The sequence below is a fragment of the Caenorhabditis remanei genome, chromosome II (genome assembly GCF_010183535.1).
Source record: "Caenorhabditis remanei strain PX506 chromosome II, whole genome shotgun sequence".
In the NCBI taxonomy this organism is placed as follows: domain Eukaryota; kingdom Metazoa; phylum Nematoda; class Chromadorea; order Rhabditida; family Rhabditidae; genus Caenorhabditis; species Caenorhabditis remanei.
In genome coordinates, this window is record NC_071329.1 from 1,733,588 (window position 1) to 1,761,251 (window position 27,664).

The 27,664-nt window shown below is 38.9% G+C and overlaps 5 protein-coding genes across 5 annotated transcripts; 4 read left to right on the plus strand and 1 right to left on the minus strand.

Moving 5' to 3' along the window:
* Positions 1-272: 272 nt before the first annotated feature.
* Positions 273-9,264, plus strand: GCK72_003956 (uncharacterized protein; the record flags this gene model as incomplete). The annotated part of the gene is made up of 11 exons (XM_053724361.1): positions 273-356; positions 407-527; positions 1,368-1,471; positions 1,523-1,627; positions 1,675-1,830; positions 3,916-4,182; positions 5,340-5,726; positions 6,420-6,746; positions 6,792-7,699; positions 8,310-9,132; positions 9,175-9,264. The coding sequence occupies 11 exons, from the start codon at positions 273-275 to the stop codon at positions 9,262-9,264; spliced, it is 3,372 nt and encodes a 1,123-aa protein (XP_053588555.1).
* A 106-nt stretch (positions 9,265-9,370) lies between these two features.
* On the minus strand, positions 9,371-11,802 carry GCK72_003957 (uncharacterized protein; the record flags this gene model as incomplete). The annotated part of the gene is made up of 5 exons (XM_053724362.1): positions 9,371-9,611; positions 9,868-10,136; positions 10,537-10,819; positions 10,914-11,141; positions 11,699-11,802. The coding sequence occupies 5 exons, from the start codon at positions 11,800-11,802 to the stop codon at positions 9,371-9,373; spliced, it is 1,125 nt and encodes a 374-aa protein (XP_053588556.1).
* A 1,308-nt stretch (positions 11,803-13,110) lies between these two features.
* GCK72_003958 (uncharacterized protein) lies at positions 13,111-14,429 on the plus strand (the record flags this gene model as incomplete). Its single annotated transcript, XM_053724363.1, has 5 exons — positions 13,111-13,164; positions 13,207-13,316; positions 13,363-13,569; positions 13,620-13,932; positions 14,142-14,429. The coding sequence occupies 5 exons, from the start codon at positions 13,111-13,113 to the stop codon at positions 14,427-14,429; spliced, it is 972 nt and encodes a 323-aa protein (XP_053588557.1).
* Positions 14,430-15,022: 593 nt separating this feature from the next.
* Positions 15,023-16,955, plus strand: GCK72_003959 (uncharacterized protein; the record flags this gene model as incomplete). The annotated part of the gene is made up of 6 exons (XM_053724364.1): positions 15,023-15,076; positions 15,120-15,229; positions 15,653-15,871; positions 15,919-16,231; positions 16,286-16,566; positions 16,688-16,955. 6 exons carry the CDS (start codon positions 15,023-15,025, stop codon positions 16,953-16,955), a joined length of 1,245 nt encoding a protein of 414 aa, XP_053588558.1.
* Positions 16,956-17,017: 62 nt separating this feature from the next.
* On the plus strand, positions 17,018-26,564 carry GCK72_003960 (uncharacterized protein; the record flags this gene model as incomplete). Its single annotated transcript, XM_053724365.1, has 13 exons — positions 17,018-17,057; positions 19,153-19,223; positions 19,269-19,392; positions 19,442-19,545; positions 19,600-19,704; positions 19,753-19,896; positions 19,985-20,254; positions 21,360-21,737; positions 23,146-23,463; positions 24,088-24,836; positions 24,882-24,965; positions 25,750-26,419; positions 26,475-26,564. 13 exons carry the CDS (start codon positions 17,018-17,020, stop codon positions 26,562-26,564), a joined length of 3,147 nt encoding a protein of 1,048 aa, XP_053588559.1.
* Between the last annotated feature and the right edge of the window lie 1,100 nt (positions 26,565-27,664).

Below are 27,664 nucleotides of genomic sequence, written 5' to 3' on the forward strand. Positions count from 1 at the left end.
AATGTGAATACGGTATTTCTTGTTGATTTCATAACACATTTAACAATTATTAATGTTCTTGTTCCTCTTTTTTTCTGTATCTCTTTTTTTATTAATTGAGATTTAATTAAGCCTAATTAAGTGTTAATTGTCGTTTTTATAAGAAAAAAAGTTTTTTAAATTGTATTTTTGTTTTAAAAAGGATGTTTTTGTCATAATCCTCTTATTTTAATTGTCTGAACTTTGTAAACGCGCTCCACCGCACCCAATTTAGGAAGCCCCGCCTCTTAAGAATGTCCAAATTCTTTGAGAACGTCGCACCGCCCTACGCGTCTCTCCATACTTTTGCTTCGCTTCAGAAGTATATTTTAAATCAGGTATATTAAGATGTTTTTTTTTTAAATTAGTTCCGATAATTTCTCTCCAGAATCGCCAACGTCTTCACTCGTTTGCCACCGGCTACAAATTCAAAACGGATGGTTCGTCAGATGTCTACACCGAGGAGCAGACAATTCAGATGTTTTTAGAGAAATCTGATCATAAACTTCGTAAGGATCTCCTTTGTAACTGTGCTCTAATGATAACGAGTCGGGACTCCTCGTGGACAAGGCAACAAATTGGCGAAATTGGGGTTTTTCACTGAAATTTTTTTAACTCAGTTTTGTGGCAAATGCGCTCTAATGATAATTTTGTGAAAATTACGGTATTTTTGTGTAAAATCACGGAATTTTCAAATGGATTATCAATAGAGCGCATTTAGTCACGCGTAGGCGGAAGGAAGATATGCTCAAGTTTTCTCCAAAAAACTGCTGAAAATAAGCTGGCTGAACTTTTCCTTTTGGATTTCTAGGCCGCGGTCATTGTTCAGTCTCCGTGAAGGCGTAAAATCTCGGATTTTATGCTCCGCCCACTTTTCAAGAATGATAAAAGAGGAAACTGGGAGCAGCTCAGTGGCGAATGCGCTCTATTGATAATCTCCTGAAAATTACGGTATTTCTGAATGATTTTCTGTTAGATTATCAGCAGAGCGCATTTAGTCACGCGTAGCCGGAAGCTATGCGCAAAATTTTTGCCAAAAAACTGCTGAGGCTCCGCCCACTTTTCAAAAAGCATAAAAGTGAAAAATGGAAGTATTAGCGCGAAACCCCGTTTTTGACTGATATTTTCCTACAATTTCAAATCAGGCTCAAATGTGGCAAATGCGCTCTAATGATAATCTTCTGAAAATTACGGTGTTTCTGAAATAAAAACCGTTAATTTAATGCGAGATTATCAATAGAGCGCATTTAGTCACACGTAGGCGGAAGCTATGCTCAAAATTTTCATTTTTTGAGTTTTTTGGCCTAGAATCCCCGCGCGAAAAAACTCGGCCACGTTTTAACTTCCAGGAATGTACGGATCGCCACGAGAGTTCTCCGAGCAGCTGAAAATATTCAGAAACTTCACCGGAAGTCATATCTATCTCGATCTCAAAAATTATGAATCGTATTATGTAAGAATTTTTCAAATTTTTCGAAAAATACATATTTTTCAAACTTTCCAGACGACGCCAATGATGTATCACAGTTTGTCGGGTGACGAATACATTTGCAAATCGGATCTCTTCGCCTACCTCCAGAATCTGTCGATTCGAGTGCACAAAGATTTGGTTGGGGTAAACGCGCTCCATTGAGAACTCATCAAATTTCGTTGCAGAACGGCGACATTTTCATGCAATTTCTATCGATTTATCTGAAAGCGAAAGAACAAGAAATGTGTGGAATGCGTGTGGATTTTGTAGCATTTGATCCGAAAGTTTTCGAGGAAATTGAGCGGGAATTCGAGGAGAGTATGCAGATTTTGATACAGAGTGTAAGGAATTGCAGTTGAGAAGACGTGGGGATCAGAGTTGCATGGAATTCCGACTTCCGACTTCCGGGCATTTTTTCCATTCCGACTTCCGACTTCCGGATAAGGAATATCACTTCCGACTTCCGGATAAAGAATATCACTTCCGACTTCCGGATAAGGAATATCACTTCCGACTTCCGACTTCCGGATAAGGAATATCACTTCCGACTTCCGGATAAGGAATTTTACTTCCGACTTCCGTCATTCCAAAACTGTGGAATTTTCGAAAAGTGCATTTCGCAGAAATGCATGGATAAATGGCCTAAAAGGACAGAAAATATGCTTTTCTTCACCCAAAAACTAGTTTTTCACTAATTTTCATACTTGTCAAAAATCGGGCCGGGCCGCCACGGGCCGGGCCGGGCCGGGCCGAAATTTCTCTCGGCCCGGCCCGGCCCGGTCGGCCCGGATTCAAAAATGGGTACCCATTTTTACCAATTTTTTTTTGAAATTTTTCGAAAAAAAACAGTAAAAATGCTTAAATTATCATTACATATTCACATTTTGATTCAATTTTAAATGTTTATTCGAAAACTATACTTTTTTCAAACAATTTCCAAAAAAAATTCAAAAACTCAAAATGTTTTGAAAAAATGTTTCAAAACGGGCCGAGCGGGCCGGGCCGGGCCACGGGCCGGGCCGGGCCGGGCCGGGCCGAGATTTTTCCTGATTTCGGCCCGGCCCGGCCCGGCCCGGCCCGTGACAAGTATGCTAATTTTTGCGAATTTTATGAACTTTTTCTAGGAGTTTTTGAATCTTTGCGAAAAAATCTAATTCCGACTTCCGACTTCCGGATAAGAAATTTTCACTTCCATGCAACTCTGGTGTGGATTCAGAATCCCCCAGATTTTATTTGGATCATTTGTTCAGTGGCAAATGCGCTCTGTTGATAGTTTTTCGGAAGTGTACGGCAGTGTGTCTTCTCGAGACGGTCTCGAGAAAATTCTCGAGAAAATTCTCGAGAGAGTTCTCGAGAATTTCTCGAGAATTCTCGAGAAATTTTTCTCGAGAATTCTCGAGAAATTCTCGAGAGATCTCTCGAGAGATTTCTCGAGAATTCTCGAGAACGTTCTCGAGAAAAATTTCTCGAGAGATTTCTCGAGAATTCTCGAGAATTCTCGAGAAATTTTTCTCGAGGAGTGATTTCACGAAAAACTCACAAAAAACCAATTTTACTAAAATAAGTATGTGAACAAGTGTAATAGAGATTGAGATTAAATTGAAAGAGATTCATTTTTAACAAGAGAACCGAGTTCATTAAATCGAGAAACATTTCAATAATAACTAATGGAGAAACTATATTTTTGTCAATAAAGCTTTAATAATACAAATATTTGAAAATCACCGCGCACCGCGCCATAAACAGTAAACAAAATTTTCAAAAACCTATTCTCGAGATTCTCGAGAATTCTCGAGAATTCTCGAGAATGTCTCGAGAATTTCTCGAGAAATCTCTCGAGAGATCTCTCGAGAATTTCTCGAGAATTCCTTTTCTCGAGAATTTTTTCTCGAGAAGACACACTGGTGTACGGTATTTCTATGGAAATAACGCGATTTTTGAAAAGATTATCAATAGAGCGCATTTAGTCACGCGTAGGCGGAAGCTATGCTCAAATTTTCATTTTTCTGGAAACAGTTTCAGATTTTTCGCAATTTTTTTTAGTTTTTCGGGTCTGAAAATGCGATTTTCGTGACGAAATTGGCAAGAAATCACAGTTTTCGTCTCAAAATCACCAAAAATTGAGGTTTTTGCTGAAAATAGATACGGTAGCCGAGTTTGCGAATTCTAGGCCACCAACTGGTTTTCTAGGCCATTTGATCGGAATTTACGATATTTTTGAGACTTGATGATGAAATTAGGTTGAAAACGGTCTAAAACTCTCAAAATTCGAATTTTAATGGATCGTGGCCTAGAAAGACATTTGGTGGACTAGAAATCCAAACATCTCGCTGGTTTTTGTGGTTTTTGGGTGGTTTTTGGCCGAAATTCGTCATTTTTTCGATATTTTTAGTGTGAAAAATTTTGAAAAATTTTGAAAATTTCAGAAACGCGATGAAAGTTGTGGACCAAGCGTCGTCGTTTCCGACTATACCCCGACGGAAGTTTTCAATAAACTAAAAGAGTTGGTGCCGGTTGAATGGACACAAAAAGAAATCGATTATGTCCAACTTCATTTGACAAGTGTGACGAGTATTATGACGGTAGATCAAATCGAAGTGGCACTCGATTGGCTTTATTTTAATATTCAACGAGTTATTGAGACATACGATCAAATTATGGAGAAGAGACCGGACATGTTTTATAGTAGTGTGGTAAGGGACAATGATAAATTATGGAAATTTAGTGTAGATTTACGAGAGATTCAAGTCAACATTTCATTCTCTTCGTAATTCAGTATTGTGGCAAATGCGCTCTAATGACAAACTGCTGAAAATTACGGTGTTTCTGAAATAAAAACCGTTAATTTTCTGTGAGATTATCAATAGAGCGCATTTAGTCACGCGTAGGCGGAAGCTATGCCCGAATTTTCATTTTTTGAAAGCACCATTTCCGTTATCAATAGAACACGATCATAAACTTAGTTAGGGTTGAATCTTTTGTAACTGCGCTCTATTGATAACGAGTCGGACTCCTCGAGGACAAGGCAACAAATTGCGAAATCCGGTTTTTTATAGTGTAAACGAAATTTTGACTCAGTTCTGTAGCAAATGCGCTCTAATGATAGTTTGGTGAAAATTACGGTATTTTTGTGTAAAATCATGGAATTTTCGAATGGATTATCAATAGAGCGCATTTAGTCACACGTAGGCGGAAGCTATGCGCAAAATTTTTGCCAAAAAACTGCTGAAGACGTCAAATCTCGGATTTCAGGCTCCGCCCACTTTTCAAAAATCATAAAAGTGAGAAAATGGAAGCATTAGCGCGAAACCCCGTTTTTGACTGATATTTTCCTACAATTTCAAATCAGGCTATGTGGCAAATGCGCTCTAATGATAATTTTGTGAAAATTATGGTATTTTTGTGTAAAATAACGTAATTTTCACATTAGAGCGCGTTTTGTCACGCGTAGGCGGAAGGAAGATATGCTCAAGTTTTCGCCAAAAAACTGCTGAAAATAAGCTGGCTGAACTTTTCCTTTTGGATTTCTAGGCCGCGGTCATTGTTCAGTCTCCGTGAAGACGTCAAATCTCGGATTTTAGGCTCCGCCCACTTTTCAAGGATAATAAAAGAGGAAACTGGGAGCATTAGCGCAAAACCCCATTTTTGACAGATGTTTTCCTAAAATTTCAAATCAGGTCAGTGGCAAATGCGTTCTAATGATAATCTCCTGAAAATTGCAGTATTTCTGAACGATTTTCACATCGATTTTCAATAGAGCGCATTTAGTCACGCGTAGGCGGAAGCTATGCGCAAATTTTCATTATGCTTTGATTTTTTGTGTAGATTTACGGGAATATCTTCTTTCCAGACTGGCGACAATACGATCCGATTATTTGAAGATGGATCACACTCATTCGTAACTGTATACGAAACGTTCACATCGGTGAAAGCGGAACTCCACGGGGGCGATGAAAGATTCTCTAAAATCATGGATTTGGAATGGGCGAGCGATTTCATGAAATCCTTTCCCAACGATATCGTGTTCATTCGAGTGCCCATCCGACGTGCCAAACATAGAGCCGTCCCGATTCGTGGTCCGAAACCCGATGAATTCTCGATTCTGGCGGTGGACGCGTTGTTCGATCTGTTGAAACAGATGATTTTCGGCGTAAAGTTGTTCCAGAATGGGAAATGTGTGGAAAAGAATGTGGCGGAGCTGTTTAAACGATTGGAGAGAGGATTTATGCTGGAGACGGTAAGGGTTCGAGAACGTACGCAATTTGTCGTAAGATCCGATGCACCATATCTGACGACAAAATGCACAGAAATTTAGAGAGAAGAGGACAGACATAATCAGTAGAGCGCGCTTTCTTCAATACAATGTCATGAAATCCGATGCATGCATGCAGGAGTGCGCGACACAAGGTCACGAAAACGCGCTCCGTCGCTCAGCGGTTGGCACGGTGCCAAAAAAGGACTTGGCTGAGTGCCAAATTCAAGTTTAGCGTGTGTTTGTCGTATCTTTCGATGAAAAACGCGACGCACACGCATCGCGACTCGGCCGGTAAATTCAAAACTTTTCGTTGCGGACCTTACGCCTCGCATCCCTGTAGATGCACCATACTTGTCAAGGCCCGGGTTGTTTTGACGCCAAAGTTAAAAGTTCAATTTTTTAAAAATTTTTTGAAAAAGAAGGTACTTCCACTTTGAAATTATCAGCAGAGCGCACTTACTAGAATACAGTACCACCAAACGATGCATCATATCTTACAACAATGTGCACAGAAATTTAAACACGCTAAAAGAAGGACCTAACTTCATCAATAGAGCGCGCTTGCTAGATTACAGTATTACCTGCTTCACGCCTTTTCTACAGTACGCAATTGGTCGTAAAATTCGATGCACCATATCTGACGACAAAATGCACAGAAATCAACTTTTTTTCCAGAACCGTCCATACCTAATTAATCTGAAACATTGTGATCTCGTTCTGGAATCGCTAACCGATCAGATGACCGAACTATCGAAGAAATGCAATCCCGCTCCACTGAAAGACGTGCGGAATGCAAAGAAAGACGGATTCACGGTGGAGAATCTGAGGAACGAGTTGAGACATCTGAATCTTCTGGAAATGTTTCCAGAAATTCTGGATTATGCTGGAATTGTGTATGAATGGGTTGATAAGATGAAGAATGAGGACGTTTTGAGGACCAGTGACCTGTTCGATGCGGTGGAGATGTGTCAGCTGATTTGTATATTCAAGAATTATCCCAAAGTGGGTTTATGAGAAAAAATTTGTGAAAAAATTGAAATTTTTCAGCTAAAGGCGTTCCTGCACACTCAGAAAGGATGTGGACGAGTGTTGACACTAGAATGCGATTCGTGTGATGGAGCACAGCGAACGGAGGCTTCAGGGATTCAGAATCCTAAATCAGCGATGAAATCTGCATCGGAATCTCCAAGTCTTCTGAATCCCCCGGCGTCTTCAGAAGCTTCTACTCCGGAAGTTGTCGAATCGCCAGAAGAATCAAAGAATTCCACGTCATCTATTTCGGTGGATTCTGAATCTCCAGGCTTTCTGAATCCCACGTCATCTGCTTCTGAAGTTGCTCTTAAGCCGAAAAAGAATCAGAAGTCTTCTGAAGTGATTTGTGAGAAAAATGACACTTCTGAAGTTTTGGGGATTCTGAAAGAGACAGAATCTGTTTCTGCAAATTCTGAATCTCCAGTTGCTGAAGTTGATCTTAAGCCGAAAAAGAATCAAAAGAAGGCTCTAGAATCCGCTAAGAATCAGAAGTCGTCTTCAGAAGCCCCGCCCCTTCCGGCTCCAAAAAAGGAGTCTGCGAACTGTGTAAAGTGTTATCGAACGTGTGAAATGTTGAATGAAACGAAGAAAGAGTTGAAATCAACACAGAACAAGTTGGCGATGTACGAGAAGAAGAATCTGGAAATGGATAAAGAGAAAAAGAAGAAAAATGAGAGAATTCTCGAAGAGCAGGAAGAGAAAATAGCCAAGCTACAGAAGGGTCTCGAAGCGAAAGACCAAGAAATCGTTGAGACGAAGAAGCGGAAAGAGAGAGAAATGGAGCAAACGATTGGGGAATTCGAGAGGATTCTGGAGGCGGAGCGTATGAAAGTTGTGAGAAAAGAAGCGGAGCATGCAAATGAGAGACAGAAATATATGCAAAGTTTGGAGGGGAAACAGAAGGAAATGGAAGAGATGAAAAGGTTAGAATTGCTAAAAATCAGATTTTTTTCAATGAAAACTGAAAAGTTCCAACGAAAATTGAGTAGAAATTGTGTTTTGAGTCGTGTAGATTTACGAGGTCTAACATTTATTTACGAATTCTGATGTTCATTTAAGAGCTTTCCTGTGTAGAGTTATATGGTCTCAGATTGATTTTCGAGCTTGATAAGCGACCCCAATTTGCTCAGACCGATTTACGAGCTTCCTGTGTAGATTTACGTCGTTGTGATATCGATTTACGAGCTTTTAGACCGATTTACAGCATACTTGCAAAATATCGGCACGGCCCGGTCGGCACGGAGTCAAAAAATGAGCACAATTTTCTCACAAAATTTTTCGAAATTTTTTGAAATTTTCATCAAAAATAGTCAAAAATCCTATGTACACTTCAGTTTTATCGATATGTAAAAACATAGTCAAAAATTCGACTTTTTTGCGAAAAAATAAAAAAAAATTTCAAAAAAATTCAAAATTTCAAATTTTTGTACTGTGACCCGAGCCGAACGGGCCGGGCCGGCGAAAATTCTCAAATCGGCCCGGCCCTGCCCGTTGCAAGTATGATTTAGATCAATTTCTTTTCCATTTTTCCAGAAAACTCGCGTCCGCCACCAAAGAGTTCCATCAAAACCAAAAAACCGCATCCCAGTCGTTTCTCAATGAAAAATCGGCATTCCAAGCGCAAATCGCAAAGCTCGAACGTGACGTCATCAGTGAGAAGCAACAAATGCAACGAGTCGAGCAGAAGTTGCAGGAAACAATGAGGAAGCTGAGTGATAAAAAATCTGGTGGATTCCACGTGGAAATTGTACGATTGAAGGCTGAAAATGAGACGAAGGATCGGATGATTCAACAGTTGATGGATAGGCTTGCGAATTCTGTGCCTATTGGAACGACGACGACGACGTCAGGAATTCAGATTCAGATTCAGAATCCGATGCCAGAAAATGTATCCACGTCGTCACCATATCTACAGTACCCCGATACTCCAGCGTTCGAAGAACCGTATCTACAGTACCCCGAACAGCACCGCTGGGAGTCATATGACTATGAGATGCCTTACGCAGAGTTTCAGAATCCTATGACGTCTTCAGATGCTTTTCAGATTCCTTATATGGAACAGCAGCCAGAGATTGAGAATCTCCCGACGTCTTCTGAGTTCTATGCGCCAGAAGCGTATAGTGAAATGGTTTATTATGAGGCTCCGGCGTCATCTGGCGCGGAAATCCCCGCTTCAGAAGTCTCGACGCCTTCTGACGTTTCTCCAGAATCTATTCCAGTTGTGGAAGTCGTGAAAGCAACAAAGAATCCTGCTCCAGAATACCCGGATTCAGAATGCCCGATTTGTCTCGTTGAAATGAAGCGAAAAAACAAAAAAATCAACTGTAATCAATGCAAGAAACAGTTTCATTCTCATGTAAGGGAAACGCGCTCTATTGATAATGTTTCGAATTTTCAGTGCGCCTCGAAATGGCTGAAAGTGAAGAGCGAGTGTCCGGCGTGTCGTGGACGTCTTCTGGACCCTAACGAGTTTCCGTCGCTGTCATAGATCGTTAACACTTGTTTTTGTTGTTATTTTTTGAAATTTGAAGTATTTTATGCAATTTTTATTAATAGCGCAGTACGGTTGAACCAGAAAATTATATTATAGTAGATTAATTATCAGCTAATTGCACTCTGAGCTCTTCCAACTCTCTCAAAAGTCTCATTCGCGTCGCCACATCATTCGGATCCATCGTCATAATCTCCTTCTCAATGTTATTTTTGCTCTTCACAAGACGCAACAGCTCCACCACACTTCCCAAGAATTTGTCCTCTGGCGTGAATTCGAGGCGTAGTCCGTGCATGGTGACTTCGATTGTTGCGATTCTAGAGGAGTCGTGAGTTTCCGAGCGGCTGAAAGTGATGATTCATACTTATAAAATGGGAATGCGCGTAACTTGATAAAGTGAAATGAAAACTACACCACGCTATTGACCTCAATGAGTTCTAAATTTACAAGCTGTCGTTACACCCTGAAGTATGACAGGTGCTTTAGCCACGCCTTAGTTTGACCTTACACAGTGACATAGAGCTCGCCGAGATCTACATTTTGGTATATTTTTCAGATCACAACATTGAGTTTAAAGCAAATTTAACTCTAAAAACTCACGCGTAGAAAGTCGTAATCCAGGGGTGTTGCACCACAACCATTCCATTCAACAAATCCCCCAACTCGAGAAACACTCCAGCGAGTCCTATCGTTATTCGACCACATACTGCCTCTTCACTCTCCATGCAGTGGTGAATGAAGGTATTGATCTCGGCCACTTTGAGATTAGTGTACATCAGAGTGACTTCTTGCACTCCGCGCATTGAGAGGAGATGTTCGATACGGACCCATCGAGCATTGACATAATGTGATTGCTTGAAATGAAACGCCTGGAATATAGAAAAGTGGTTTAAACCATACTTGCAAACCGGGCCGGCTCGTAACTAGCTTCAAACTCAGTGTTATGTGCTGAAAAATATACCAAAATGTAGATCTCTACGAGTTCTATATTCGTGACCTACTACGGGCCGGATGGCGGATTGTTAATGTGCCGCGGGCCGAGAAAAAGTGCCAAAAAACGCGAAAATGGCCAAAAAGCCGTTCTAGCCCGGCCCGCGGCACATTAACGAATTGCCATCCGGCCCGTAGTAGGTCACGAATATAGAACTCGTCGTGATCTACATTTTGGTATATTTTTCAGCTCATAATATTGCGTTTGAAACGAGTTACGAGCCGGCTCGGTTTGCAAGTATGGTTTAAACCAAGACGATATGCATGTTTACAACTCACCTTCTCATGTGTAAAATCGTCTGGAAGCCTCACAGCCGGAGAACAAATGACTCGTTTTTCCAAACTCGCGTAGTCCATCACAACGCCTACACCTCTCGCGTCAACATCTCCATTGACACATGCTATCATCCAATTCTTAAACTCCTCCGCTACCATCACCTTCTCCACGTCAGCAGTGCCTAGTCTACCCAAATAAACGGTCATTCCAATGCTAGGGATCAATCGACAGATCCTTCTGTAAACCGTTTGGGCGTTGTGGATCGTGGGGAGCTTCTTGTCACACCTGTAAGAATAACGCGTTTTTCTAGTTTCCACGTTTTTCGGACACTCTCCGTGTTCTTCTCTCTGAGATGTTGCAGCGCAACGCAAATACTTACCACTTGGAAACTTGGACCACTTTCTTTATAATTCCAGCACCCATTTCTTGATCCTGATGAGCCACTCCACATTGGACTACCATCGTTCCCACATCGGTGATGATGGTGATATCGGCGACTTGTCCATTTTTCTGATCACAGAAAAAGATCGTCTGGACACTGTCCTCATGAAACCTGCATCTCATCAAGAATTGCTCGGTTTTAGTGGAAGTCAAGGCCAAGGAGAGTCTGAAAATTGGTGGATTGGAGATTGCGTGTATCAGAATCGTCCCGGATTAAAATGAGTACGAATCACTGCACCCTATCACTCCAAAATCTACTTTTAATGCGTCAGCGAAACGGGAAAAGCGTCAGATGCCTACTGTGCGCATAACGCGATAAAAATGTTTTCAGTGGAAAAAACCAAATTTTTGGAGATTGAAAATAAGTTTAGGGGGAATTTCAAAATTTTATTGCTATAAAACAACTAAACTTCACTGAATTCGGTAGAAAACGGTCGATTTAGTAATTTTTGTATACTGTAGGACAACTTTTTTGCTATGCGCCTTTAAAGCTACAGTACAACTTTGCACTGCTAAAGCGTCAGCAATGCCTCGGGTCATTTGGGTGCGTAAGGACCTGTGCGAATCAGAACAGACGGTTAAACGTAATAGAATTAGATTCGACGGTTCTGATTCGTACCAGTTCTGATCCGGGCGGTTCTTATTCAGTGCGGCGAATTGCAAAAATGGGAGGAGCTTAGACACGCCCCTTTCTCCGCGCCGCGAAAAGTTATTAACACCAACCTTTCCTCCATAGCCATATGCTTAGCGATAAGCTCCAACGGCAAGAATGGGAGCATCTGGATTGGGAATCCACGTACATCAGTAGTTTTGGATTGTCCTTCCATTGTGACACCAACGATTTTGAGATTTTGAGAGTCACACTGAAAAAATCTTAATAAAAGGTGTTCTCGGCCTTCAAATTCGATAAAAACTATAGGCTCTGTCTCCAAAACAAAACAAAAATGCACAGCATAAGAGGGAAGGGATAAAAAAGACGAGTGTGAATGACGCACTGTCCAGCAAACAGATAGACGACGCAATACTGGAGTCATTCGGAGGAAGACAGCTGCTGCGTTTCGTGCAATAGCGCGCTGTTGAATAGAGCGCTGTTGCACACCTCGATCAATATATCGTGATGTGACACTCGGTGCTTGCGCGATATTAACGTTGTATTTCAATTTTCGGCGGCGCCCTCGAAATAGTTTGTTTTCGGAAGTCAGAAGTCGGAAATAGAGTTTTTGCACAGTTTTGAAAATTTTGACAAAAAGAGTTTTAAATTTTTAAATTCCTTATTCGGAAGAAGCTGGAAGACGGAATGAAGAAGCTGGAGGACGGAAAAATAGGAAGACGGAATGAGTGTGGAAGTTGTTTTAATCTCTAAAATAAGAATGATGTGATAATGAATGTATGGGAGTGCTGTGCGGAAGTAAAACTTTCGAAGAGGGAAGTCGGAAGACAGAAGTCGGGTTCTAAAAGCGGAAGTCGGAAGTTAATTTTGAAAATGACAATTTTGAGGAAAATATTTTCTAGTCAACGCCAAAAGTTATTTTCATACTCGGAAGCAGTGTTGTCGGGAATTCCGACTTCCGACCTCCAGGCTCTTTTTCACTTCCAACTTCCGACTTCCGGATAAGGAACGTTACTTCGGACTTACGTCATTTCATAACTGTGGAATTTTCGAAAAGTATATTTCGCGGAAATACTTTGAAAAATGGTCTAAAAGGACTGAAAATAGGCTTTTCTTCTGTCAAAAACAAACTTTTCACCGATTTTCCCGAATTTTATGATCTTTTCTCTTGGAGTTTTTGAACTTTTGCCAAAAAATCTAGTTCCGACATCCGACTTCCGGATAAGAACATTTTCACTTCCCGACATCTCCGCTCGGAAGACGGAAGAAAGAAGTTGAATGAAGGAACTCGCCCACAGCTCTGAATGTATGGCGACGAATAACGATTAACGATTGAACAGATTTGCTCATTGACTACACTTCGTGGGTGACTACACATTGTGGTTTCCCAGAGCAATGCCGTTTATCTGGTCAGTCTAGATTAACAACAAGGCCAGTCTACCCAAAATCAATAATCGTTTTCTCCTTATTCCTGTCCTTTCCATTCTAATTCCCACAAAATCTCTACATCTTTTCAGAAATTTCAATGTGTTTCTGGAACATTGGTTCCCCCACTCCCAGCTATCCATGCACTCTTTGTGTGAGTTTGAATAAAAGAGTTTATTGATTTCCCCCTATTCAGATCATAAAATCAATACTATTCCCTCCGAAAAAGAAGAAGCCATTCCCACTACTCTATCTTCCATTCGTCGCATTACACTCAGTGATAAAAATGATGGATCCACATGAGTTGTGAGTTGATTTTGAAAAAAATTTAAATATTTCACACTATTTCCAGAGTGAAACTATCAATGTGCTCCTATAGACTGGAACTATTTCTCAGATGTTCTAAACGGAAGATCGAACATCTTCATATTCATTTGAACAAAAAATTCTATCATATTGAGCTGGTCAATGGGAATGCTCGTTTTGTTACCTATTTTCGAAATGGAGAATTTGAAAAACCAGTGATTACTGTAAAAAGAATGTTGCAGTTTTGTGGAAGGTAGGCTTCCTAATTTTGCTAGCTTTTTTCTCAACTACATATATTTTCAGTTATGAGTCAGAATCCGACAAACGTCTCACATTTACCCAACTATTCCCGCTTTCTCTCTGTTTCGACGTCTCCCATCTCCTCCTCTCCCTATATTCATGCCCCCTTATTGGTTGGGTATTCTACATGGATCAACAGGATGTTGAGACCGTCCGTCGATATTTGGATATAATCCTTCAGGGGAGATGCGACAAGATCACATTCTTCCGTAGCGAGATGAGCTCTGAGTTTTTGACAGAGTTGATGGACAAGATACCATTGGATAAGAAATTGAGAATCGAGTCTAACATTCCGTCGGATTTCAGACATCCTAATGTGAGTGTTTTGTTTCAAATACGTCCAGACTTGCAAAATTCCGGGTCGGCCCGGATTTGGATTTTAAAGTTTTTGACTACAAGTTTTTTGCAAAAACATTTAAAAAATTTGGCATTTTTTCAGTACTGAACTTCCGAGCCGACCGGACCGGACCGGACCCATTGCAATTCTGAATCCCTCTCTCCCAACTCTCACTTTGTTTCTTTCAGGCTCTTAAGTTCTACGTTTCGCAATATAAAAATGGGCGGTGGATCACGTTGGATGACCTGAAAACGATTCGAAATGTTTTGTATGTTTTTCTAGATTCCACTATTTTCAACTGCCACGATATCAATGAATTCCTTCACTATTGGATTAACTGTGATGAGAAGATGTTTGGTCAAATGGAATTACAGTTGGATGAAAGTGTGGAAATTGATGAAGATGTTCTGAAAGACGGATTGATCACTTTGCGGCCCGAACAACAACCGGATGAATTTCTGTCTTTATATTTGTAAGTTGAGCCAATCGTTGAATAATGAACAGTATGACATGTGCGGTTTGACAATACTCAATAATCATAATGCCATATTCTATTCTTGGAAATCTGAGCGGACTCCAGAGGTATTCGAAATACTTGACCTACTAGAAAAGAAGAAGAATCTGGAATCGGAGAATGAAGATTCGGGGACTTTGGAGGAGAGGAAACAGGAGATCGCAGTGAAAATAGAGCAGTTGATGTATCAGCTAACGAAAAATAGCCAATCCGGATATATTTTTGAACTATGATTTTTTAAATATTGTCGTTGTAATGGACCCTCCCACAAGCCTCACTTGTTTAATAAAACATTTTATAATAAGAATGTTATGCTAAAGAATGCATGACAATAAATAGAAAATTATGGCTACTGATGGGTAAGGTCATTCACACCTTTTATTAATTGCTTTGGACACATACTACGTGACATACAATTGTCTCCCAGAGCAATTGCCTAGTCACTCTAGATTAACAGAAAGGGCAGTCTACCCCAAATCAATAACCGTTCTCTTCTTATTCCTGCCCTTTCCATTCTAATTCCTACAAAATCTCTACATCTATTCAGAAATTTCAATGTGTTTCTGGAACATCGGGTCCCCCACTCCCAGCTATCCATGCACTCTTTGTGTAAGTTTGAATAAAAAAGTTCATTGATTTCCCCCCTATTCAGATCATCAAATCGATAATGTTCCCTCCGAAAAAGAAGAAGCCATTCCCACTACTCCATCTTCCATTTGTTGCATTACACAATGTGATAAAAATGATGGATCCACATGAGTTGTAAGTTTACCTGTATCTTTTTAAACGGGAGGATCTTAAAAGATTAAAGAAATATTTTTTAGTTTTTGTGAGAAATGACAGACTTCTAGATGGTTCTGTTTGATTATAGTCTTAATTAAGGCAATCTAATCTTTCAAGACCGACGTTACCCTTCGAGCATAGAAAATCCCAAAATTTCACTTTTCTGGTACCAGTGGACCTGAAAAAGCAGCTGACATGGAAGTGGAGACTTTTTCAGATCCACTGGTGCCGGATAAGGAAAATATTGAGATTTTTATGAAGGTAGTAATTCCGTCAATACAACTAATTAACTTTGTATTATTGCCATCAGTTTCATACTGTCAAAAATAACTTTACTACCGCACTGCTCTGATTCCAGGTTTGAGTCAGTTTTCTAAAAAAAAACACACCTTTTCTTTTCAGAGCAAAACTGTCCATTTGTTCATACCGATTGGAACTACATCTTCGATCGTATAAACGAAAGATTGAACTTATTCATATCCACTTGAGTAACACGTTCTATCAACTTGACCTGTTCAATTCAAAAGATCGTTTTATTGTCTGGTTCGAAGAAGAAGACGAAAATAAGGATTTACCGAAATCAATGAATACTGTAACAAGATTGCAGCAGTTTAGTCGAAGGTCTGAAGTATCTCTGCTTTCGAAATTTCTGAAAACCTTGTTTTCAGCTTTCATGCAGAATTCGATACGGCTCTCGTCTTATTTCAACCATTTCCGCCTTCTCTGTGTTTCGACGTCTCTCATCTTCTTCTGTCTCTATATTCAAGTCCACTTATTGATTGGGCTTTTTACATGGATCAGCTGGAAATTGAGACCGTCCGTCGATACTTGGATATAATCCTTCAGGGGAGATGCGAACAGATCACATTCTTCCGTAGCGAGATGAGCTCTGAGTTTTTGACAGAGTTGATGGACAAGATACCATTGGATAAGAAATTGAGAATCGATTCCGGTATTCCGTCGGATTTCAGACATCCAAATGTGAGTTTTTTGTTCTAAATCCCTCTCTCTTAACTCTCACTTTGTTTCTTTCAGGCTCTTAAATTTTACGGATCGCAATATAAAAACGGGCGGTGGATTACACTGGAAGACCTGAAAACGATTCGAAATGTCTTGTATGTTTCTTTAGACTCTACTATTTTCAATTGTCGCGATATCAATGAATTCCTTCACTATTGGATAAACTGTGATGAGAAGATGTTTGTTCAAATGGAATTACAGTTGGATGAAAGTGTCCAAATTGATGAAGATGTTCTGAAAGACGGACTGATCACATTGCAAATTGTTGATGGAACTGATGAAACGTGCCTATATTTGTAAGTTGCAATTCTGCTCCTCTGTTACACATGCACTTGCAATTGACTCGAGTTGTACGGATTCCGGATTCCATTAATAAAAATAAAACAATCCGTATTTTGAACTTTATAATTATTTCAGAAAAGTCAAGAACCACCACAATCTTTGCTTTGGACTGTGTCGCTTGTTAATCTATAAAAACAAGCTAGCCGAATTTGTCTCTTGGGAAGTGGATGATCAGTTGGCAAATAAATTCGAAATACTGGTCCTTCTGGAAAAGAAGAAGAATCTGGAATTGGAGAATGAAGCTTCGGGGACTGCAGAGGAGAGGAAACAGGAGATTGCAGTGGAAATAGAGGAGTTGATGAATCAGCTAACGAAAAATAACGAATCTGGATATATTTTTTGAAATATAGTTCTTAAAAAATAATGTTTGGTTTAATAATAAATTAAGCTGAACCATATGAAAAAATGTTTAGCGAAACCTCAAAAGTGTACGTTTATGTAAAGTGTATGTTATCGCGTCGAAACCCGGCGACTATTTTTGGGCACGCGCCTTCAATGTCGATTTACGGCGGCTACTGTAATTATTTTTTCCAATTTTTTGAGTATTTTTCAATGTTTTCTAATGAGAAAAGCGCTAGAACAGTTTTAAAATAGTTGGATAAAGTATTCAATAATTTTTTAAATTATAATGCTATTAAAAAACTCAAAAAAAGTCAAGTCGGAAACACCATTGTTCTATTGTGTTATTTGTTTCTTTTATTAAGCCTAAAAACGTTTTTTCTTATTTTTTTCGCAGAATTATCTTTCTCTAGCTTTGTCTTGTGGTTTTTCTTGTAAACTAGCTGTTTTTCTGATTTATAAATACAATACCTTAAACATTGCCATCATTGATTTTTCAACAATTCCATTTTCTTTTACTTTATATAAAGCTTTATCCGAAAAACATTTCAAAAAACTCAAAAATCGCAATAAAAAGTAATTACAGTACCCCTCGTAAATCCTCATTAAAGGCGCATGCCCAAAAATTGTCGCAGGGTCTCACCACGATTACCAATTATTGCGTTTTATTTATTGAATTTTTCGCAGATTTCGCCTTAAAATGTCTTTGTTTTTCAAACCTTTGGACCAGCAATTTTCTACTCAACACAGTCTCCCAAAGTCCGAGTAAGAACTGCAAGGAAATTTTTGATCTACCCTCATGAAACGAAAAATTTGAGAAATTAGCAGGTCTAAAACGTTATTACTTTAATTTTTAGCGTAAAGTTCAAGGTCAGAAGAAAGAAAATTTTAGTTTTAGAATTATTCTGAGAGCATTATCCAACCATTCAATCTAAAAAATCCTGGTTTTATATATTAATTCAAGTCGAAAAGGCAATTTTTTATTTTGATTTCGGAAAAATCTACGGGATTTGTTTATTTCTCAGTATTATCTAGCGAATGATATCTCAAATCGTGCTCCGGAGATTTGTTCAGATTTCTGTAGGACGGTTTTTCAATTTGCTCATTAGTTTTCGAGAAATCGATCAAATTCCGAATTTCTTTCAATTTTTTGTTATTTTCTCAAAAACTAATGAGCAAATTAAAAAACCGTCCTACAAAAATGTGAACAAATCTCCGGAGCACGTTTTGAGATATCATTCGTTGGATAATGTTGAGAAATGAACAAATCCCGTAGATTTTTCCGAAATCGAAATGAAAAATTGCCTTTTCGACTTGAAAAAGTGTCTGAAACGAGGATTTTTTGGATTCAGTGTGTCTTCTCGAGAAAAAATTCTCGAGAAAAGGAGTTCTCGAGAAATTCTCGAGAGATCTCTCGAGAGATTTCTCGAGAAATTCTCGAGACATTCTCGAGAATTCTCGAGATTTCTCGAGAATTCTCGAGAAATCTCTCGAGAGATCTCTCGAGAATTTCTCGAGAATTCTCGAGAATCTCGAGAATAGGTTTTTGAAAATTTTGTTTACTATTTATGGCGCGGTGCGGAATTTCGGAGTGTCGTTGTTTTTTTTGTCAAATATTTGTATTATTAAAGGTTTATTGACAAAAATATAGTTTCTCCATTAGTTATTATTGAAATGTTTCTCGATTTAATGAACTCGGTTCTCTTGTTAAAAATGAATCTTTTTCAATTTAATCTCAATCTCTATTACACTTGTTCACATACTTATTTTAGTAAAATTGGTTTTTTGTGAGTTTTTCGTGAAATCACTCCTCGAGAAAAATTTCTCGAGAATTCTCGAGAATTCTCGAGAAATCTCTCGAGAAATTTTTCTCGAGAACGTTCTCGAGAATTCTCGAGAAATCTCTCGAGAGATCTCTCGAGAATTTCTCGAGAATTCTCGAGAAAAATTTCTCGAGAATTCTCGAGAACGTTCTCGAGAACTCTCTCGAGAATTTTCTCGAGAATTTTCTCGAGACCGTCTCGAGAAGACACACTGTTTGGATTGAATGGTTGGATAATGCTCTCAGAATAATTCTAAAACTGAAATTTTCTTACTTCTGACCTTGAGCTTTACGCTAAAAATTAAAGTAATAACGTTTTAGACCTGCTAATTTCTCAAATTTTTCGTTTCATGAGGGTAGATCAAAAATTTCCTTGCAGTTCTTACTCGGACTTTGGGAGACTGTGCTCAACTCAATGCGAACGCGTTCTCTACATATATTTTGATTCAGGTAGTTAAATTTAAAAAAAATTATATTCTACAAGAATATTTTCAGCACCGAAACGGTGTTCTCTCATCGGAACTCGTCGAAAATGAGTATGAGCCGGATGAATCGCCGGCGGAGAGTCAGGAAGAAAGACATATGCAACACTGTCTTAATAATACGGATCATATGCTCAGTATGCTTAAAATTCAAAAAAAATTTTTTTTAGAGAAATTTTTTTTCAGGAATGTACGGAACAGCTCGTGAATTCTGTGATCATCTGAAAATTTACAAAAACTTTCCCGGGAGTCATGAGTATTTAAATTGTCCAGTTTCTGATCTATTTAAAGTGAGATTTCGTAACCAAAATTTTTATATTTTTTTTCTAAATTTTAAATTTCAGACAACTCCAATGATGTATGACAGTCTGAAAAATGAGAAATACATACTGAAAACTGATCTTCTTGTCCTCACCCGAAATTTGATTCTTTCGACGCTAAAAGACGCGGTAATTAAGTTTTTCAGCATACAAATCATTAAAATTAAACATTTTCAGCTCTGCAATGTGTTGGTCTCACCGATTTCTGTATATTTTATTGGAAGAGAGAGAATTCTGAACGAAAAGAGAATCGAGTTTGTGCGATACGATGAGAAAGTTTTCAAGGGAATTGAGAAGGAATTTCTGGAATTTTCTAAAAATGTAAGAGGTTTTTTGAAATTTAATTTCCAAAATTTCAGAAAAATACTATTTTCAAGCGTTTTCAGCTAATGAATTAATGCAATTTCAGCAAAATCAAAACGGCTCGACACCATCCGTCAACGAACTCTCCGCATGCAATTTTGACCAAATCTATGACCATTTTAAAGCGATTCATCCAACGAAATTCAGTGAAATCGAAGACGAATTCCTGAGAAATGAGCTATCGGATTTTCATGATCAGTTGCCGATTGGAAGGAGAGCCACGTTCTTTGAAGTCTATTTGAGAAATTTGAAAATTGTGATCGATGATGCTCAGAGTACTGTGGCAAAACATCCCGAATGGTTTCTTCCGTATCCCGTAAGGAAGTTTAGAATGGTTGCGAAACGTCTGGTTTTGGAATGTCTCGAAGCTGAAATCCTGAAAAATCACAAAAAATTGTCTTATTTAATTCAAAAAATGCTATTAACAGGGCCCATCTCCTCTTATAACTGCGCCCCACCGCAAACGAGAGAGTATCGGCGAGAGAGACGCAGAGTTTTTTTTTCTTGCGCCGACATATATTTTCACAGTTTTTGGCCTATTTTGGCTGTTATGTAAAATTGTTATAAAAACAGCAAAAAAAGGTTAAAAACAGTGAAAATCTGTGTCGGCGCGAGAAAAAAAACTCTGCGTCTCTCTCGCCGATACTCTCTCGTTTGCGGTGGCGCGCAGGTGTAAGAGGAGATGGGCCCTGCTGATAAAATATCAAAATAAACAGAAGCACTGTAATTGGATCCAATAGAGCGCGTTTGCACCCGATGCGTTTTTTGAGGGCGTGGCTTAGGCCTAAAACACATAAATATGTATAGTTTTTGAAAAATGTTGAATTTTTTCCTGCAAAAAGTCAAATTTTAGACTTCATTCGAATTGAATAGAATTTTCGAATTTTCAGAAATTTTTAGTTTTCATGAAAAAAAAATAGCTATAGGCTGTAAAAAATCGGTCGAAAAACTCAAAAATAAAGTTTTATCAGCGATATCTGACCCAAAATGAAGTCAAAAACGCGACTTTCCTCCCGAAAAACGCCAAAAGTGGGTAGTGCTGGTGATAGCCGAACTTTTTCTGTTTGGGTTTTTAGGCCAGTGGTCGCAAGCGGAAAATTCTTGACCACTCGCTCAAAGTTCGGCCTGGGGACGCGGAGTGGGTCTCGTTGCGACTACCGTAGTATATGACATTTTAATGGTTAAAGTACGGTAGAGAGCCGCCGTAAATTGGAATTCCGCAACGAGACCCACATTTCGTCCCCGGGCCGAACTTTGAGCGAGTGGTCAGCCACAGGCGGATGGGTAATATTCACACTTTTAAAGAAAAAGTTCGGTCACCAGCACTACCCTCATATTATCATTGGGATTTTCCATATTTTCGTCACACTTCCAAATCAGACGTTTCGAAACCACCCGATTCGCAACCAAATTTTTATCAGAAAACCCATCCAATGCTCCGAGTCGTTCGAGTATTCGAGGATGGAAAACGCCGATTTGTGATGATCAGCGAGTTGCTCTCAACAATGAATCAGACGTACGCCGACGCGGAATTCACCTATCGAACAGTCCAATTCGAGAATATCAAAGCGAATGTCGGAAGTACTTTGAATAATATTGAATTCATTCGGACACCCATCATTCGTGCCAAACACAAAGCGGTTCCCATCAAAACGGACGACGGATTCTGTATTCTTGCGGTCGACGCGTTGTTTGATCTGCTGAAACATTTGATTTTCGGAGCGAAACTTTTCCAGCAAGGCACAGTCGTCGAACCAGCTGTTTTCAGCCGATTAGAGCAATTGTTTTCTCCGCGAGCTGTTAGTTTCAGCCATCATCATACTTGTCACGGACCAATGGCTGTGCAAAAAAACTTCTTTTTTTTTCAAAATTTTGTTATTAGCAATCCACCCCTCTTACATCTGCGCCCCATCGGAAACGAGAGAGTATCGGCGAGAGACGCAGAGTTTTTTTCTCGCGTCGACACAAAATTTATAGTTTTTGACCAATTCTCCCAATTTTCCCATAGTTGTTCAAGGCCCGGCCCGGGCAAATTGCCGGGAAAATTCAAATTTTCAAATTTTTTGAATTTTTTCGCGAAACAGTCAAATTTTCGACTATGATTCAGAATTAGAAAAAATTCTGAAAAATAGTCAAAAATGGTCACATTTTCGATGAAAAATTGAAAAAATTTCGAAAAAAAGGGTCATTTTTTGAAGCCGGGCCTTGACAACTATGAATTTTTCGCAGTATTTTTTGTAAATTGTTATGAAAATTTTTTTTTTTAATCCGAAAACTTTGAAAAAAATAAAGTTTTGCGGGCTGGAACACGCAAGCGTATGAAGTTGTGGGCGGAGCTTAAACTGCAAGCTCAAACAAGCGGCGCGGTTCTAATTCCAGTTGTTTTTTTTTCAAAATTAAGAACCGCACCGCTTGCAGTTTAAGCTCCGCCCACAACTTCATGCGCTTGCGTGTTCCAGCCCGCGAAAATTTATTTTTTGAAAATCCTTGTCGAAATTTTATTTTTTTCACAGTATACTGTCTCCCAGACTCCGAGTAAGAACTGCAAGGAAATTTTTGATCTACCCTAATGAAACGAACAATTTGAGAAATTAGTAGGTCTAAAACGTTATTACTTTAATTTTTAGCGTAAAGCTTCAGGTCGGAAGTAAGAAATTTTCAGTTTTAGAATTATTCTGAGAGCATTATCCACCCATTCAATCCAAAATATTCTGGTTTCAGATACTTTTTCAACTCGAAAAGGCAATTTTTCATTTTGATTTCGGAAAAATCTACGGGATTTGTTCATTTCTCAATATTATCCAACGAATGATAGCTCAAATCGTGCTCCGGAGATTTGTACACATTTCTGTAGGACGGTTTTTCAATTTGCTCATTAGTTTTCGAGAAAATAACAAAAAATTGAAAAAAATTCAGAATTTGATCGATTTCTCGAAAACTAATGAGCAAATTGAAAAACCGTCCTATGTCTGATAGAATACGGTCCGGCTTAGGATTTGTTCTACCATTGCGGCCCGGGCTAATGTGTTATTTTGGACGATTTTGTACTCTAGCCCGGGCCGCGGTATCATAATGAATCCTAAACTGACTCGTATTATATCAGAGACATAGAACGCGCTGAGATCTACATTTTGGTATATTTTTCAGCTTATAATATCCATTTTAATACTTGTTGCGGCCCCCGGTTGAACCAACCTAAATTTTCAGGCGGATCGTTACTTCATCGATCTGAAACACTATGACATATACCGAGAGAAGCTCATGGAAATGCTGAATTGCAGTGAATATTCAATGAAATTGAAAGATGTCCGGAATGCGAAGAAAGACGGATTTTCGGTGGAGAATTTGAGGAATGAGTTGAGACATCTGAATCTGACGGAAATGTTCCCAGAGATTCTGGATTATGCTGGAATTGTGTATGAATGGGTGGATAATATGAAGAATGAGGAAGTTTTGAGAACTTGTGATCTGTTCGATGCGGTGGAAATGTGTCAACTCATTTGTATTTTCAGGAAATTTTCGAATGTAAGATTTGCGATAATTGGCAGATGCATAAATGTGATTCGTGCACATAAATCGCCTCAAACTAAATATTATGAGCTGAAAACTATACCAAAATGTAGATCTCGTCGAGTTCTACATTTTGGTATATTTTTCAGCTCATGATATTCATTTTGACACGAGTTTAGGAAACCAAAGAAAAGAGAAAATCCTCTTGGAGCTGGATCTATCAAGAACGAGTTATTCTGGAAAACGGTATGAGAAGAAGTCATGGCCTAGGATCCGTGAACTCGGCCATTGTGACATTCGACGCAGATAAAACGAGTTCTGCCATAATATTTTCGGGAGAAAATTTGAATTTAATTTAATTTTTCAATGATTTTCAACGAATATTCTCTATTTTCTCAGAAAAACCGGAAACAATTGCTTGAATCATGGAAAAATCGAATCAAATTTAAATTTCCGCCCGAAAATATTACGGTCGCCCTTGCGGCGTCATGACACGATGGCCGAATTGACGGATCCTAGGCCAGGACTTCTTTTTATACCGTTTCGGGCCTAGTTCCAAGAGGATTTTCTTCTTTCATTTGAAAAAGAAAGTTAGGCCAGCTCTTTTGCGCTCTATTGCAAAGTCGTTTCTTTTTTCAGCTCCGCCAATTCCTGCACTTCCAAGAAGCGTGTGGACGTGTGCTGACACTACAGTGTGATTCGTGTGAAGACGCTTCGCGAATGGCGTGGAAACCTCTCCGAACACCTCCAGAATCTTCGAAATCGTCGTCTTCTAATCCGTCTCCAGGATCTCAGAATTCCACGTCATCAGTTTCTAGCGAACGGAAAAAGGATTCAAAGGCAGGGAAGGCTCCAGATAGTTCCCCGTGGATTCAGAATGCTCCAGAAGGCACTTTTAGAAATCAGAAGCTCACGTCACCGGCTTCTGTAAAACCTCCAGATTCCGCGATGAATCAGAAAGCGACGTCGTCTTCCGTGGATTCCGAATCTTCGAAGCTTCCGAAAAAATCGAATCAGAAGAAGGCTCCAGAATCAGCCAGAAAGTCTTCTGAAGCTCCGCCCCCTCCGCCCCCTGCAAAAAAGGAGTCTGCGAACTGTGTAAAGTGTTATCGAACGTGTGAAATGTTGAATGAAACGAAGAAAGAGTTGAAATCAACACAGAACAAGTTGGCGATGTACGAGAAGAAGAATCTGGAAATGGATAAAGAGAAAAAGAAGAAAAATGAGAGAATTCTCGAAGAGCAGGAGGAGAAAATAGCCAAGTTACAGAAGGGTCTCGAAGCGAAAAACACGGAAATTGAGGAATTGAAGAAGAAAAACGAGCGAATTGTGGAGAAAAAGAATGGAGAATTGGAGGAAATGTATAGGGAATTCCGGGTACTTTATAAGTAAGTAATCGCGCTCTACCGAAATTTTTTAAATCGAATTTTCAGAAAACTCGCTGATGGTATCGACAGGGAACAAGAGAATCAGAAGCTGAAAGAGGAGATTCTCAAGTTAAAAGGAGAGAATTTGAGGTAATTCGCTCTGAAATTTTCGCTTTTTTTTCACTTTTTATTAGCACGGTACGATTCTTACAACCGCGCTCTACCGAAACCGAGGAAAATAGTGTGCGAAATGGAGAGATTCAGAGAAAAAGAGACATTTTTCAAGGGCATTTCGGTGGAGCGCTGTTGTAAGAACTGTGTCGAGCTGATATGTTTATAAAACATTCTTGAGTCATTTTCACATTTTTTACTCAAAAAATTAAACTTTTATTTCAAAAAATTGGTAAAAACAGCGTTTTTTTTTTCACTTTTTCATCCCTAAACTTTCACCAACTTTAATGTTTTTTTTCACCAAAAACTCGAGAAATCGAAAAATTTTTTATTAAACATTTATTTCAGTCACGAACTAATCGAAAATTGGTGCGAAAATGCGAAAAAATCGAGTTTTCGCTTTCATATTATCACGACACACGTCTTACAACCGCGCTCTACCGAAAACCAAGAAAATAGTGTGCGAAATTGAGAGATTTAGAGAAAAAGAGGCATTTTTAGAGAGGTTTTGGTGGAGCGCAGTTGTAAGAAGCGTGCCCCAATGTTTTTTAAAATGAAATGTTTTGAAAAACCTCATTTCAGTCATTTTAATATCGAATTTTCTGAAAATTTTTCAGTTTTTTCATCTTTTTGTAGGAAAACTTGCGAAAATTCGCCAAAAATCGACAAAAATTAAGCTTCATTTGATTTTTAAAAAAGTTTCTAAACGGTGGCCGAACTTTCTCACGACCTCCAAAATCCTCGGCCAGCAATGAATTTTCAGCCAAAAAGAAGAGTTCGTCAATCAAAAAGAGTATCTACAGCGTGAATTGATTGAAATGAGACCAGAATTGGCGGATGCGAAAGAAAAAATCGATAAATTGAATCATGAGAATCGACGATACGAGGCGGAGATTCTGGAGAGAACCGAAGAGAATCAGAGGCTCAACGTGGAAAATGTACGATTGAGAAGTGAAAATGAGACAAAGGAGCGGATGATTCAACAGTTGATTGATAGACTAGCGACGTCAGGGATTCAGAATTTGGATTCTGAAGACGTCACGACGTCACAGTATTCGGAAACTCCAGAGTATGCTTCAGAAGGCGTGACGTCACCATCAGAATCTCCGAGTTCCCAGGAGGAGGAATCTGTTCAGCCCGTCGTGACGGCTTCTCAAATGACTCCAGCTCCTTCAGAATCTTATCAAGAGAAAAGAATTCGGATTCCATGGTTTGCGGCAATGACTGGGTCCTGGGCGACGACTTCGGATTCTGGTCCTGCTTTCGAAATGAGATCTGGTACATCTCTCGAAACTACTCTTCTGTTTCCAAACCAAAAATATTCGATAAATCCAGAATCCGCGGATTTAGAATGCCCCATTTGTCTGGATGAAGTGGAGCCAAAAAGCAAGAAAATCAACTGCAATCAATGCAAGAAACAGTTTCATTCTCATGTAAGGAGGAAAACGCGCTCCATTGAGAATTTTTCAAAATTTTAAAATTTTTCAGTGCGCATCGACTTGGCTCAGAGTGAAGAGCGAGTGCCCAGCTTGCCGTGGACGACTTCTGGATCCTAACGAATTTCCGACGCTTTCATAGATTTCTTTCATCATTTTTTTGAATGTTTCACAAGTTTTTTCTCGTTTTGTTCTGTTTTTAATTGATGTTTGTTGTTCACTTACTTTTTGGCGAAAAAGTAAAATTAATGATTTTTGAGTCGAATTTACTAAGGAGCAGCATTTGCTACAGAAGAAAACTTGGTTTTCAGACAATTTCAGCATTTTTCGAGATTTATTTTACGAAAAACACTTCACAAAACAACGGAAAATTCAATTACAGTAGCCGCCTTCGGAAAAATATAATTTTAAAAGGTTTTTATTGATGAAACTGATAATAATAATACTTTTCAAGCTATTTCACTCGAAAAATGTTTTTAAAGTGTTAAAAAACCATCTAGAATACTAAAAAATCGCTACAGAAAAAGACAAAAAAATGTAAAATTAATTACAGTAGCCCCCGTAAACCCACATTAAAGGCGCATGTCCCAATTTGTTGTCGGGTCTCGTCACGATTACATGTTTATTGCATTAATTTATATTTTTTCTCGAGTTCCCCTTCTTTTTTTTCAGCCAGAAAAGGATGTTTTACTGATTTTTTTTCCTATTTTCAGAAAAAAATGTCAAATTTCACCCGTGTCGTCGCCCCTCCGTACCACTTCGATCATGACGGAGCTCCGCTTCTCAGCTATCTCCTTGCTCGGGTTTTTCTGTTAAAAAAATTTTTTTTTTGAATTTTTAATAATTTCAGCACCGAAAGCGTGTCATCGAGTACGTTTCGTCAGAACCTGAGCTGAATTACGATAAGAATTCAGAAGTCGGTCCCAGCATCCAGCATATTCAAAATATTTTGGATAATACCGATTATACGCTGAGTATGAATTATTTTTCATATTTTTCATTGAAAAATTCTAAATTTTTATCGATTTTCATTCAGGAATGTATGGATCGGCCAGCGAACTCTCGGAAAATCTGAAAATTTATCGAAATTTTCTCGGAAATAGTGAATATTTTCAGGATGATGCGGTATCCTACTGTGTAAGTAGAAAAATATGTGGATTTGGAAGAAAACAGAAAAAAAAATTAAAAAATTTCTTATGAATCCAATTCTTGGCTACGTTTTAATAGTAAATTCAAAAAAAT